The sequence below is a fragment of the Solanum pennellii genome, chromosome 3 (genome assembly GCF_001406875.1).
Source record: "Solanum pennellii chromosome 3, SPENNV200".
NCBI classification, from domain to species: domain Eukaryota; kingdom Viridiplantae; phylum Streptophyta; class Magnoliopsida; order Solanales; family Solanaceae; genus Solanum; species Solanum pennellii.
In genome coordinates this window covers 72,940,877-72,956,841 of record NC_028639.1, presented here as the reverse complement: position 1 = coordinate 72,956,841, position 15,965 = coordinate 72,940,877, and the positions used below count along the sequence as shown (strand labels likewise).

General features: G+C 33.6%; 2 protein-coding genes across 2 annotated transcripts; both read right to left on the bottom strand.

Moving 5' to 3' along the window:
- Nucleotides 1-389: 389 nt before the first annotated feature.
- LOC107013655 (CLAVATA3/ESR (CLE)-related protein 13-like) lies at nt 390-671 on the bottom strand. Its single transcript, XM_015213517.1, has one exon. It carries the CDS (start codon nt 669-671, stop codon nt 390-392), a length of 282 nt encoding a protein of 93 aa, XP_015069003.1.
- A 5,240-nt stretch (nt 672-5,911) lies between these two features.
- Nucleotides 5,912-13,992, bottom strand: LOC107015109 (general transcription factor IIE subunit 1). Its single transcript, XM_015215281.2, has 10 exons — nt 13,702-13,992; nt 13,291-13,413; nt 12,782-12,902; nt 11,595-11,723; nt 11,200-11,309; nt 10,918-11,101; nt 8,718-8,915; nt 7,875-8,102; nt 7,555-7,753; nt 5,912-6,308 (listed from the first exon to the last, which is right to left on the bottom strand). The coding sequence occupies exons 1-10, from the start codon at nt 13,722-13,724 to the stop codon at nt 6,205-6,207; spliced, it is 1,419 nt and encodes a 472-aa protein (XP_015070767.1). The 5' UTR covers nt 13,725-13,992; the 3' UTR covers nt 5,912-6,204.
- Nucleotides 13,993-15,965: the final 1,973 nt, after the last annotated feature.

Genomic DNA, 15,965 nt, shown 5'->3' with positions numbered 1-15,965 from the left:
AAAAAAAAAAGAAGAACTTGCCGTGCCGTCACAAACAGACTAATTTTAACATCCCAATGACAATTAATATAATTATATTTATCACCATTTCCATGATTTTCCATGATCCAAAGTTTTTTATTAATCATATTTAATAAAAAATGATTAGTGCTAACAATTTCAGAGCAAAACAGCTAGCTAGCTAGACTAGCGCGCAATCCACATGAAAATCTGATAAGAAAACTATGAAATAAATCAAATAATTTGAAGATATTAATATGATCTGGAACTTTTCTCATATAATACAAAAATTAAGCGTCGTCGTCTTCTTCCTTGATAATTAACAACAGATTGATTACAAATTGTAACAATATATAGTACTGATGAAATATGAACTATAAAATTAAACCTCAATGATGCAGCGGATTTGGGCCGGTAGGAACTAGGCGTTTTTCAACTCCGTAAATCGGATCGATCTCAGTTTCCGGCGACGGAGACAGGTGTTTCCGGTGATGATGACGTGGCATAAACGGCGTGAAATCAAATTTGGTTGCAATCAGTTCTCTTCTGCTGCTCAAAATCACATTATCGGAGTAATTACACCATCCATGAATGAGACAGAAGACGATAGCAATTGAAAGAATGAGAGCGAATAGACACTTGTTAGTAACAATTTTGAATATTACTGCCATAATAATAACGGGAGAGAAAAAGGAGCATGGAGATCAAAAAAGCATATGACAGTATATAGACGAAGAAATAATAGTATCAATATGGGAATTTTAGATCTTGAAGTTGAAGTTGGAGATGAAGAGTGAAAGAAGCAATTAGAGATAGAGTTGTTGTTACATAAGCTGCAGGTTGACATGGGAGCAATGTTTTTGCTTCCATGAGACTTTACTTGTTCACCAAAACTAATTAAGCTTTGATCATCAAAATCAACTTTTCTATTTTGTTTATATATACTAATAACTAATTATTCACTCTGTCAAATAATAGTTGTCTACTATTGACTTGACACATGAATTAAGAAATACTAAATGATCTTTTGTTAGCTATAAAACATGTCAATATTTATTGGTTTTATAAGTTGGACAGTTTGTTATTGGATATTTTAAAATAATATAATGGAAGAGTAAAAATGAACCGAGGGAATAATACATAGTATAGTATAGACACTTTATGTATTTGGTATTTATGGAGAAATGGAGGTCCAAATAATACGGAGAGGGAGGCAAAGTTTGTCGACATTTAATTTTTCTCCAATAAAAACTTGCTTTGCGTTCACGTTAGACTGGCTATTAAAGTTTCCTTAGTCAAACCTTATATTATTTTCATTTTAATTATTAATGGAAAATGCATGGCCCCTATTATTTAACTTTGAAAAATAAGAAACCTATATAATTAGTTAATTACATTGACACGAAACATAGTGTTTTTTTTGACACAGTAGGGTGATCATTAAATTCAATAGGAAGTACTTTAATTAAGTTTATTTTTTGATAAAGGAAAAGAAAAAAAGATTTAACTTATATTGCAGATAGAATTGAACTTATAATTAGAGCTTGAAATTTTACCACAACCTATTCGACTTATTGTGTTTGAAATTGAATTTTTTTTTTACTATACGCTATATCTGATTATTTGATTAATGTTTCAAGTCATATATGAATCTACGCTAAAGTTAATATATTTAGAGTCGTGTCACGGGAGAAAGCGCTCTCTATTAAAGATTTTTTTATATTCAGAAGTTGAACTCAAAATCTCTGATTAAAAGAGGAGGAGCAGTCTCATCCACTGCACCACATCCTGTGGTCCTATTTTCAAGTTACTAAACTCCTTACCATAATCAAGTGATCAACTATATCTAGCTATTTGTTTCGTTAAGATGATTCGTAGTTATGAATTTAGTTGATTTTATTACTGAATATTGAAAATATGTACAACTTAGAAGTCTTAGAAGAACATCATAACATTGTTACTTTAGAAAAATGATACTACAAAATTTGTAAGTAAATAAAAGTTTAACCTATAGTAGCATGGTTCGAAATTACTATATATGAAGAATAGCAACCAAGAAGCCCATTGCACATCATGACTTTTTATTTGAGCCGTTGAATCATATCCTTATTGAAGCTACTAATTAAGACAAACGTTATAAGGCACAATTTTATTTAATGAAATATTTTTGGACTTTTAATCATGGAAGAAAGAAGAATGTAATAGAAACTACTAAGACTATATTGGCGAAGTAGAAATCATTGATTTATTCTTGCTTACTATACAAATTGATCAATTAGTAGTGAAACTCAAGATTATAATTATATTTATTTTTTAGTTAATTTTATTCCTTTTAATTTCATGTGCAATTTCTTTTTACAGAGTCAACAAAAATCTTTGGTCTAAGATCAGATATGCTAGAAAATTAACATTATCAACTTTAATTACCACTAATTAAAGAGAGGACATTCTCTGATAATTTTTCATTTTAGAAGTGAGGTCAATGGTCAATGAGCCTCATATTTCTATGTCTTATAATAAATAATTGTTAAAGAAAGTAAAGCTAAGTTTATTATTTTCCTGTAATAATATAAATAGTTTATTAAATAAATGCAATTTCTTAGTGCAAGATCCCCATTTATCTCCCCAAAATTACTATAGTCAAAGGTTAGGTATTTCAACTTTCAAGTAGTACAATGAAAGGAAGTTAAATTTAATTTTGGACTTTGATGCTCGTGCTGTAGCCTAGTTATGTTAAAGCACTTTGTATTCTAGAAAATACTTTCACTTTTTCAACAATATAAAAAAATCAAAACTTTTATGATTTATATCTCTTTATATATCACTCTAATTTTAGGTTATCAAGGCCAACATTATTTCAATATAGAATTTTACTTTCGTGCATTAATAAAATAAATTTTCTATTCTTCAATATGTAATACAATTTGTTGTTACATTCGTCTTGTGTGTTAATGTTTTGTTGTCATGTTTTTTTTGGATCATTCTGCTTCAGAATTTTTTCCTTCGAGCCGAGTATCTATAAGAAACAATCTTTCTATCTGCTTATTTATGAAGAACTATACTGAATATATTATTATCGTTGTTCGTTAATAGCACTAAAATTGAAGTGATGAGAGGATAGGGGACAAACCTTCTTTCCTATAGTGTTAGGAGTAGGTGAAGACAATAAACCTCAGCGGCTGAGGCCTTTTCTTTCGGAAGTGGCAATCGACTTTGAATTTTTTGAATGCCTTAATATAAATAATATAATGCAATAACTCTTGTCCACTTCACCTTAATTTCATCGACCCTATTACTATGTTTTTTTTCTCCAAAAAACATCGATTCTCCATAAACTTGGATTTATGTGGTTTATACAACAACTAGTCATCTAAAAGTAGTAGGTGAAATTTGGACAATCATCCAGCTTGCTAGTAGTGGAGTTGCATGTGTTTTTTTCTTGCCTCAAAAATTGGCTAGCGTTTGTGTGTGCGCGCACAAATAAAGTCTCATATTGACAGTTAAAAAGAAAAAAAAAATCACACACACTATATTAAGAGTATTCTTGAACCGTTTTAGCCCAACAGAGTCTTCTGATCCATTCTTTGGTACTTAATTTATCATTCTCTTCTCAACCCCTTTTGAACACCTCCTATGAAGAGGTCATTCATATGACAACGTTTTAATCAAGTACTACAACAAATAATTTGTTCTTTAGACTATTTTAGAAGCACAATCTAGGGTATTATCTCCAACACATATTTTCATATAATGTTGCTTATTGTTCCATTAAATTCAATACATTATCAAATGAACCTTAAACTTAATTAACGTACTCTACTGATATACATATATCTTGTCATTACAACATAAATATTATTTCACATTTATCTAACCTGTAGAACTAGTCAAGTTATAGAGTTGATCTGGTCTTTGAGTTTCACCAGAAATCTTTTTAAGAAATTGTGTTTTCTAGTGACTTGCCATTTGTAGCATTGATTGAATGTATATAAGGCGCAACAGAATGTCTACATCCAAATTATATTGATCACATCATTCTGAAAACAACATATACATTTGGAAGTTTATGCATTAGCACATAGTACAACTATATAAAATCGTCGATATCTTGTCATAATTTGGTCATATTTTATGATTTTGAGTCGATAGAACCAACATGGCCTGCAACAATAGAAAGTTTCATTCTGTGTTTATAATTTAATATACAGAGGAATATCATTTTCCTCTAGTCCATTTGTGACAATTCAAAGATACCTTGTTCATTTTATACCTTCAACAGTTCAAGACACCAAGCTTAGAGACAGACACCTTATCATGAACTTTTGATTCCAATTTCAACCAAACATATTCAAGAATGAAGCCACCACCACCTCAGCCAAATGACGGTATTAGAACACGAAGAAAACCATCATCAAGGGGCCATCCAAGATTTGTTGGTGTTCGCCAAAGGCCATCAGGAAGATGGGTTGCAGAGATCAAAGATTCTTTACAAAAGGTGAGGCTATGGCTTGGTACTTTTGACACCGCTGAGGATGCTGCAAGGGCTTATGATCAAGCTGCTCGAACATTAAGAGGGGCTAATGCTCGTACTAATTTTGAACTACCCGCGTCTGATTCCCAACAAGGTAGTAGTATTGTTGAAAATTCTGAGCCTTTTAACTTTGAAGAAGCCTGCAGAACAGAGGAATCTGAAAATAGTCTTGTTGGTGCACTTAAAGCTAAACTCTTTAACAGCAAGAATTCAAGATCTTTCATTCAAGCTTATGCCTCTAATTCATCTTCTGAATTAGCATCCAAAGTTAAACTATCAGTACCTTGTATTGAAATCAAGAAAACATCCACACAGAGTGAGAAATTACCTAAAATTGGACATGTTAAGAATTGTTCTGATGACTTGTTCAGGGGAAATCACAATCTTGATTACATAAGCCTCATGACGAACGATTATCAGCCCATGATCTCATCGTCACAATGTCAAGATAACCAGCTGTATAGTGGGACAAATTCAGCAATAATGTGGCTTAACGAGCAAGGACAATTACCATGGGGAGAACCACAAATGAGTCCAGTCCAAGACGAGGTTTCATTTAGTACTACTATAAATATAAATAATAACATTAACACTAACATTTTTGGTGGTGGTAATAGTACTACTGCTACTTGTACATGGCCAGTTTCAGTTAGTGAACCAACGGTTGATTTGTCTGCATTTGGGGGAATAGATGTTTTAAATGGGTCAATAATGATGCCTGATATGAATGGACTAACACACACAGCTTCAGTTACAACTGAACAACAGTTCCTGCAGTTTGAAAATGGGCTTTGGGGTGTTGGTGACAGTGCAGTTTGGGATCCCTTCCTTTTATCATCTGTGTGATGAGAGTTACAGATTTATGCTTTGATAGACATCAGAGTTAATAGAGTTCTTTATTCTTTTTAGAGTTCTTTAATGTCTTCTTCTTTTTCACCTCTCCCACTCTTGTTGCTCCATTGGTGAGTCAAACCCAAAAACGTCAGGTTGGAGGTGGAGAGTGTTTATCGTCCAAGCAACCCCTCTTGCCGGTTCCTAGAATGTCTTGTTTACCCTGTTTGTTACTATTTTATGATATTACTTATTATTAATAACAAATCCTCACAGCGACGTATGGATGATTTGTTTTTAATTCTTTCTTACTGTGCTTCTCTGGACTTCGAAATTAAATCAATGCTCCAACTAAAAATATTCTTGAAACTTGAAAGTGGAAACAAGGAAAGATATAGAGAGTGTTATGGGAAGATTTATGTGTACCTGAGCCCTGAAGTGAGCATTTCATTGCTAATGCCTAAATGCATCATCTATTATAAACTATACCTGATATAATATGGAATAATAATGCATAGGTTAAACATCAAAAGACAAAATCACTCCATCTTTTCCTCAAATCCATCATCAGTACTCTTTCTATTATATTTTTAAAAAAAAGTAAACCCAAATTTTTAATTTTACCTTGCATATCCCATTTTTAGTGCCCAAAAAAAACACTCAATAAAAATAATGCGTTATTTGTCCTTGTATTACACAATTCCTACATAGCTTAGTTTCTTTTAACCAAACGACCCCCATGTCAGGATGACGATGGTACTCTCTTCACAAAGCTACAAGCATGCATGCAGACTTCAGGCAGTCTGCATTTTTATTTTGCAGCTTATAAATTACTTTGACCATCAACCTTCTTCCCAGTCTATGTCATCTTCTTCATCGTTGTCGTCTTCCGAAGCATCTGCTTGAACATTCAAGTCTACCTTGAGATTTCCAGTTGTAGTATTACCTGAAAACATATCCAATGTGAACATGATAGCTGAACTTCAAAACTAAGCAAATCAAACACGGCCTACAAATTGAAAGTGAAAATGAAGAAGTTAGAAGATCCTCGCTAACTGGTCACTAAGTTTCACCTATACACCTGAACTTCGTGGGAAAATCATTACACCTTCTCCTTATCCAAAGTGTATCTACTGCCACTTTTAATAGTCTAAGACTTCTACTTCCTAGGAAGTGCGAAGTGCATGACACATGTTGCTCAGTTAAAAAGGCCCAACTTCTATAACTCCGTAGAGCTTGCATGGCATTTGCATTCGATTTCTGTTATTGAGCAAAAAGACTTTGAAAGACTATTACATTCTAGAAAGTCAAGGCTCGGTTAAGTCTGGAACCTTAAGTATTCTCAAACAGAATTATCCATATCTCTCCTCTCTTGCATGGATTCCCACATGGCCATATATTTCAGTTCTCAGCTTTCGTAGACTAGTTGTTTTATTCAAACAGGATAGAAAATTGTGTATGTAATCACTTTCTTGGCATCTCTATGATATGTAAGTGTATAAATTGAGTATGTTATTCAGAACTATAGGTCTTGTGTGTATGTGCCTACGCTCTTTCACATAAATTCGTGAAAGATGTGAAGAGTTGTTAGCATACTTTGACAAGTTGAATTTTCTTCAATGTTCTTAATGTTCTTTAGATACCCAAAAAATCTCCCAACCCCAGTGTGTTCAAAGGTTCAGAATATTCGCCAATCCCTCTACCCTGCTCCCTTTAAAATACCACACTATGTGTTAGCCATAACTTTTCAGAATAATATTTAACAATTAGGAGAAGAAGTGTTGTCCCAGCTGTTAAAGTAGACATAGTGGAGGAAACTTTGGAATTTGTGGGGAACCCAAAAAAAAAATGGCCAACATTTCAAGCAGCTAAACCCCAGAGGTTCACAAAGAATATCATGTTGATCCATTTGTTCAATTTATGGTCTCTCTCCATTTTATAAGGACTCAAGAAAGGATTTGCATAATAGTGTCTTTTTAACGGTTGCACCATGAACGGCTCATAGCAAAGCAGTACACAGTTGACAGTACAACACCAGCAACTCCTATCAACGAACAAGTTAAGGAGCTGAACCTCATGATGTAGCAAGCCAATAACTTCAATTACTAGCACCTCCATTATCAACTTCTTTGAATAGTCCTCCTATCCTCAACCACTTAAGAGATTGAAGTATATGAACAATATAAAATTACCTGCAGGTGGGGCCTCCTCCCATTCAACATCCTCTCCTTCGTCCTCCTCTTCACGTTTGGATTTCATGCCAACTTGGCGCTCGGTAAAGGTGTTATATACTCCATCTGTAGTTGATGTTTCCGGCAACATTTTGGTAGCTTCTTCTTGCTCTTTTTGCCGCTTGAATAGAGCCTCATAATATGCCTTAATATATTCATCCTACCAAAACCAAGAAAAAGAGAAGGCATTAAAGCATCAATATTCAGCATATGGAGAATTCAAGCAAGAAAGGACAGGGCAGAGAGAGCAAATGAACCATACAAAAGGCGATGACCTTAACCTGTATATTCTTCACATCTTCAAATCCTATGGACTTCTTGTCATCAGATGATCCTGCTGCAGCAGAAGGACCCTCCATATTTGATTCTTGCTTGACCTCTCCACGCTGCTCCTTTGTAAGATTCATTCCCTCCTTTATCATCCATGGAGGCAAAACTTTCATTGGTGTAACTGAAACCTCGGATTTGATATCTCCTTTTTCTTCAAGACCAGAGAAAGCAACTTCAACCTGCAATCAACAGCAAAAAGTGGTTTAAATTCATGACACAATAGTTTCAGGGTGTATTTCACTCAATCAACATCTTACATAACTTGGGCACTATTATCTCCATCAAACTCATAAGAAAAGACAGATATTTTATAGAAAGCATTCAGAGCAGTTGCTACATATTGTATTATTGAGAAAAAATCGTTGCTAAAGGATAAACATAGACTCAAATTATCAGTGAGAAAGGAAACAGAAGTTTGTATATAGTATAAACAAATAACCAAGACGTTCACAGGTACAAAAGGGAGAAAACTTCCAACGTTGCAATAAAAGGAGGGGATTTAAAATGGTTGTTTTCAAGATTTGATCAGAAGACTACCTAACACAGAGCAAAAGCTATGTTGTGCAACCTCACTGTACGGACTAGTGCATTAAAATCCAGTTCAGATATGTGAGTGTGTTGTGGAAAAAGTCATGTACATGCAAGTCGTAACTATGATGCATGAGCATGAATATACACCAAAATCACTGCATTGCATTTCCAAGAAGCAACTAGAAACACATAATGATGAGCTTCCAAGTAAAAGACTGTAACAACAGTATCTCTTTTTTCCTTTTCCGGTTGGGCAAAAGAACCTTTGTCTCCCCTACAAACGGCATAGGTGTTCCACCAAATCCAAGCCCTTGTCCTGACTTTGAGTCATTTGCATTATCTCCATTTGCACCACGGGCCACAGCGTTGGCTCGCACTTCCCATGCTTGAAGGCTTCCAAACTCAGGAGCAGGTAAATCTTTTACTCTGGCAAGTTGATCCATCAATGGTTTGAGTTGTGCCTACAATTCTTTTAGTTCTCAGTAAATTGAATCAGATGTGCACAGGAAAGAGTTGGTAAATTCTCAGATATCCAGGGTTACAATAAAATAAAAAGGAAAGGAGGAAAAGGTTTTTTATAATTCACCAATTGTTATAGAGATCAAAAAACAACGAGGGGCTATAGCTCATCCAAAAGAAAAATAAATAATCCAAGAGAAGTTGTAATACTAAAATAGACGCTGTTAATATTGTCCCGACTAGTTCACAGTTTGAGGAATAGTTAATTGATTTTGTAGTAGAAAATCTCTTTTCAAACTAGATGACAAGATACAATCTCTCCTTAAAAAAATTCAGCCTATACAAAATAAAGAAATTCTTTCAAAGCTACCACAAAAATCATGCTCTATTAAACTGAAAGATAAAATCGAATTCCTTCAGGACAAAAGAAAGATATAGAGAAGCATGCAATTTGGCAGATAGCGAAAGAGAGAAACAGAGAGGGACACCACCAATTTCCAACCAAAAACGAGAAAAGAACTTCATAGATCTGTCTTATGACACCCTCTTATCAGATTATACTTTTTTAATCAAGTAAACTAATCAGATTACATACTTCAAAAAAGAGCACAAAATGCCCTTCTCTCATTTAGAATAAAGAAGCATGAAGTTTACCTAGAATACAAAGCAACTATAGGTCTTGGTCAAGTCAATCTTACAACATCCAATCTTCAATGCTTCTACAGTTCTAGAGATTTCATGGGTGCACCAAAAAGAGATAAGGGATAAGAGGCGGTGTATATAAATCCCTCCACTAACAGTGATAGCAAAAAGAATAGATAGCTTTAAATTGCAATCACTCCAAAAAAAAATTAATGAAGTAGAGTGATTTCATTATATTAGGAAAGTCTCCTGTATGCAGGTATACCAAAAGAAAAAAGTAGAGAACCTACACAACAATATGGTGTTCTATCTCATTTTTCTATCCCAGAGATCTCATGGGCGCACCAAGGCTTTAAGAAAGAAAAACTTTTGACACATACCAATCGTACACTTATAAAACTTTTTGATAAAGAAAAAGTACATTTCAAACATCCCATGACGTTAGACATGCCATTCAAGGTAGAATTAGAAGCTTTAAGTTAAAGAGTTCCCAAATATGGGAAGTGCCATTTTTAACAAACTAAAGAAGCACTGAGTGCCATATAAAATGGAACATCGGGAGTACATCATGTTTGTGAGAACAAAATTGGTTTTTTGACGTGGGAAACAGCAAGCACAATGCTTTGTTCAAAAGAAGTTCAGAATCAAAGAGAGCACATCTATTGACGAAGTTAGTAATAGGTGTGCCAAAAATTTGAGTAGAGGATACCCCTGAACGGGAGAATATCTACTAGGCATCAATATACAGGTCAAACTCCCATATTATATGCCTAAGGACTCTCTGTTACCAACCAATGCAAGAATATAAAAGGCTGAAAGCTGATGTTTTAAGTCCAGATAAGTTATTAAGTCCACGTTGATCTTGAAAACATGCAAGACAACAAAACAATTAACATATTTAAATGAAAAGAGTAAGATGAACATAAGTTTCTTTAAGATAAACATAAGCTTTTTATAGATGAACATAAGTTAGAGCAAACAGCATAATTTAGTAACTGTGGACATTGAAAATGCATGATATAACAAGAGCAACTAGCAAAGATGTATAGATTAGACTGCCAAAACAGTTCACTGACTTCTTTTTATGTATATGTGTATATATCCACCAAAGGACATGGTGCAATAAGACGCTTAAAAATCCACTGCACTATAGAGTTGGTTGTAGCTGCTCTCTCAGTCTCGCTCTTGCTCTTGCTTCATTTATCACATTCTGAACACTAAACACCCCAACCCGAGAGCCAGCAGTATGACATGACCAAATGAAATGAATATAATTTAAAAGATAGAGCACCTTATATATCAACCTCCAACGAGAGAAAAAAAATAGAACACCCTAAAACATAACACAGAAATAAGACAAACCTCCACCCTATGAAGCATGTCTTCCAACTTTTCGCGGCGGCGTCTCCTATCATTGTCATCCCCATCGGTGGACCCTTGAGAAGCTAGCTTGTCGCTCTCTGCCACTAGTTCCCCGTTGCAACTCTCACAGTGGAAGTACTCATCCTCAGTAGAGACCAGCCGCAACGCATCCAACGCAGTATATCTGAATTTGCATAAGGCAAATCCTGAGTTTGTCATGAGATGCATACCTATCATACCTATCAAAGAGCCAAAACTTAGCAGCAGTATTGAAGGCAGAACCTTTTCGCACAGTTGGGACAAATATACTCCTGCACTGTGTTTTTGTTATCCAGCTCATCTCTTAACTTTTTCTTCATTCGGTGCAGTCTGTACCTCACGACATCATATATCTGCAGAATTTGAAATGCCCCTTGAATCTTTAACTTCCATGGAAGTACCAATTTAGTTAAATATCAATGATATCAAGATGCATGAGAAGTTATCCCTGATCAACAATCAATGCTTGTGCTAGTACCATAATAAGCAAAAGTTTTTGTTACTATAGATTACTTAAGTCTCTCATGTCTCTTGGTTGTTTGTCTATCAGTCAAGTTGGGAAATGCTATGACTAGAAGTATCAGAATACTTCAATAAATCTACACGAAGTTGGTAAATAAGGGATTTGGGGTGGAAACCTGTGCATAGTCCAGGCAGCAATAAGAATGAGTATGCATCTTTATTTTGTCATCTCCTTCTTTCCCATTCTGCAGGCCATCAACAGTAGCTGCAACTGCAGAATTGTATACTTTAGCACCCTTTGCTCCCTGTAACAGAAGATTGTTAAAGAACGGATGACAGATTATCTAGCACAGAAATTGCAGGCTAAATCTGATGTTAGTAGTATCTGATAATAACAGACGAATATACAATTGAATCGCCCCCTGCTCACCCATCAGTTTTTGGCACAGAAGGAGGGTATACTTGGTTGCACATTAGCAGCTAGTTAATAAGGGCAGGCAGGGGGCGGGGAGAATATGCCGCCAAATCACCCCCTTCCACCCACCATCTTTTGTAAAAGGAGGAGGATCCGTAAACATTCATTAAAACGACATTAGTTTGTCCCACAATACAATTAAGTTAATGAGGGCTGAGGTTAAAAAAATATGAGCACACACAGAAGACAAAATGCTGCTACTTTGTATTTGTAACTGGAAACTTTCCTATTCGTTGTTGTCATAATGCATTTGCCTAACAGGTCTCAATGATTTGAACCATGGACCATGGTACCAAAGAAGAAATAGAATTTCCTAGAAAAATCAACTTAAAAGAGTATTCTCAGGTAGAAGAACGTACTATTGCATAAGGTAATTACAAAATAGGATTCATCTTTTAATGGTTCATAATAACAAAATGTGAATTTTTTTGGCTAGATTAAGCAAACAGATGAACTACATAAGACTGAGCTTCACCCTTGGTTTCCTTATTGTTTGTTTGTGTTGGTAGGTAACCAAAGAAAATTCTGTAACAATTTCATGTTTTAGATAAGATATTGTTTGAATTAATTACATCAAAGATCTACCATATTTTCAAAATAGAATAAAGAGACACAGCTCGGTGTGCACCTTACAGCCATGTGGTTACCAAACAGCAAATTTCTCACATCTTCCTCTTTACTTAGGATGAATTTGTATAAAAGGGAACCAATTGCTAAGCTAAGGAAACAGATGGTGCTGCTTCAGATATCTAAAGTCTGGAACACTCTCGATGTAGAAACTAAGCCTTCTTAAAGTTATCAAGAGGGCTAAATCTTCCAAAATAATATCCTAGGTAAATGAAAAAGGGCAGCCGGTATCATCTTTATGCAATATAGCATAAAACCAACCTCCTTCCTATGGTCTCGTGTGATGAGCTTTTCTTCTTCAAAGAACCGCAAGGTGCGGCGTAATTGTTTCGTGTGCAACTTCAAGTCCTTTGCCAAGTCTTCCTCCCTCACCCATTGCCTCCTGAAATAATGATTTTTAAGCATGCAATTCTTGAATATACAATGCAGTTTGTGGGTGTGTTGGTGAACTGTGAACAAACTAAGCATCCAATTTTTTTTTAAAATACAATGCAGTTTGTGGGTGTGTGGGTGAATTGTTCATAAACTAAGCAAGCAATTCTTGATAATACAATGCAGTTTGTGGGTTTGTGGGTGTGTGGGTGAATTGTTCACGAACTAAACATGCAATTCTTGAAATACAATGTAGTTTGTGGGTGTGAGGGTGAATTGTACACAAACTATGCATGCAATTCTTGAAAATATCTAAATAAAGTATCTAAGTCAAAAACAAACTGAAGAAGTAAGAAATAACTACAAAAAAGTAACGTTGGATCTTTTCCTCTGATAACCTTGTGAGTGCGTCAAGAATCACCACTGCAATTCCTCTATTATCACTTCTACCGGACTTGGGCTGGTTGTCGCCTTTAGTTGTAATGTCATCATAGAAAGCTCTTGCCGCAAGTTTCACCAACCTATCCAATAAATAAATCCACATAACAAGAAACCTCAGATGAACAAATAGATCAGATAATGAAAAACTTCAGATGCATCTTGCTACACTCACGCAGCAACAACAACAGATTTCAATAACTCAAAATACACACATATATAGTTACAGGAAAATTCTTGGAATTAGGTCGAAGTGGTGACGAACTATCTAGTAATTCCCATTCTTCATCGGGAAGAAGAAAGAACAGTTTCCAAATCACCTAGTAATCGCAACAACATTGAAGCTATCCCAGGCATAATACGAAGTTTACCTATTGAATGATTCGATACTCATTTGCCTGAATTATATCCGAACTTTCATACAGTGAGACTGAAAAATTGATCCTCAAATCCCTAAATTATCGCCAGGATTTGAACGGTGCTTTGTGAAAATTAGCGCGGATGAGATCGGCGCCGGAGAGAGGAGATGGTGTTATGCTGTCAAATACATTTTTGGGGGATTTGGAGTAGTATTTATAAAGATTGCCAAACCCCCAATTATTTCCCTCTATCTCCGCGTGCCCTGACCCAATTTCCAAATTTTCACTTCCCACCCTAATTTCTTTCTTTTTAACTAATTAAAAAAAAAAGTGATTTTGTGTAACCTCTAATATATTTAAATAAAATATAATACAAAAGTAAATAAAAGAGTATTGATAGTGTTTTTGGTTAAAAAATTATGTTATATATAACTATTATAGAAGCGAATTTGAGGAGCTTAGGGTCAGCCGGTCCATTGATCGGTTTGCCCTTTTTCTCAACTTCTTCTATTTATATTTCGTACTTTATATATTTTAATTTATTTTTATTTTAATATTTACTTTTTTTATATACTATGTATTTTTTTTAAATTAGTATTAAAAATTAATCAAAATATTATAAATTTGATTACCACTCGAAATTTCACATGTACTACATAATTAGGACTGAGAAAGTATCATATATTATTTGAAAATCTCATTAAGAGTTCTATAAATGACAACAATTAACAACTTAATATAGTGAAAATCATAAAAATGTGATTAACTCTCAAAATTTCACATGGCCACATAAATTGGCACGAAGGTGGTAACATATATTATTTGAAAATTACGTTAAGAATACTATTAATCACAACTTAAAATATAAACATATTAAAAATTTGATTAAATCTCAAAATTTAACATGTGTCATATTAATTCGGACAAAGAGAAATAATATATATTATATAAAAATTACGTACTTTACACACTTTTTTAAAAAAATATCAAAAAAATTTAATTAATTCTCAAGATTTCACATGTGTCACATAAATCATAATAATTAATAATTTAAAATATTAATAAATATTTAAAAATTAATACACTCTAGAAATATCACATATGCCAAAAATATTATTTGAAAAGTACGTTAAAAATATCTAACAATAATAGGTAATAAATATTTAAAAATTTAATTAGCTCTTCTAATTTTATTTGTATCACATAAAAAAATAACTAAACTAATATACAAGGGGCCTGGGCTTGCTCGGACTTTTGTATCTAGTATAATTAATATACACAAAACCACAAAAATATTCATAATTAATTTAGCAAGAAGAAATAACTCATAAAATGTCTTTTTTAAAGTTTTAATACGCGAAGTTTTCAATACAAGACGCGCTGATCCTTGTAACTTTATTTTTAGATGATAAAATTCAAGAAAATATAAATATATTATAAATTACAAACTTGAATAACAACAAAGGAAATTTAGTAAATATAGCATAATAACAAGAAAGGAAATTTAATAAATATAGCATAATTTGGGTTTATAAGTAGAAATTCAAAATTTTAAAAAAGAATTAGGTTAGTTGGCTTAGAACGAGCAAAATAAATTGTATTTGTTCGCTTATCATACTTATATATTAGAGTTTGACGCGCTTTTTTAAATATTTATAGTCATTGTATTCTCCTTTTTCTTATAAAAAAGAATCATAAGGAATGTTTCTTTTAATTCTACTTCCATACAAGGGCGGATTTACGTATAGAGGTGGGGGTGTCATGGCACCGGTGATCTCAAAAAAAATTATATATATATTACTTTTGCCACCCAGTAACTGAAGCGTGAATCAGTTCAATTGGCAAATGAGAGCGTTCGCCACACAGCCAATTCGGTGTTGAACCTCACTAACCCCACATTTTTTATATGCTTGCTCTTTTTCTTTTTTTTTTCAATTAGTGTGTAAAGGGCTTATTTTTTTCTTTCTCCATTCATTCTTATTTATTTACCATAGTATTCTTTATTGATTCAAATTGACCCATTATATAATTAATTTTTAGCCTTTTTTTTTACTTTCTCTTGCACTAATTATTAATCTTTTAATAATGTAACGTGTTCATTTTTTATCAATTAATGAGTTCTGAATTATGAATTTCAAATAAATATTATTAAGAATATATTTAAATAGTAATTTTAAAAAAAATATATATAAATTTTAAAAATGATGAATATTATTTAAAGGTTATTTCGATCTTCACCGACGTTCTTGCTAAGTAAGATGCTAGGTGAAAGAATG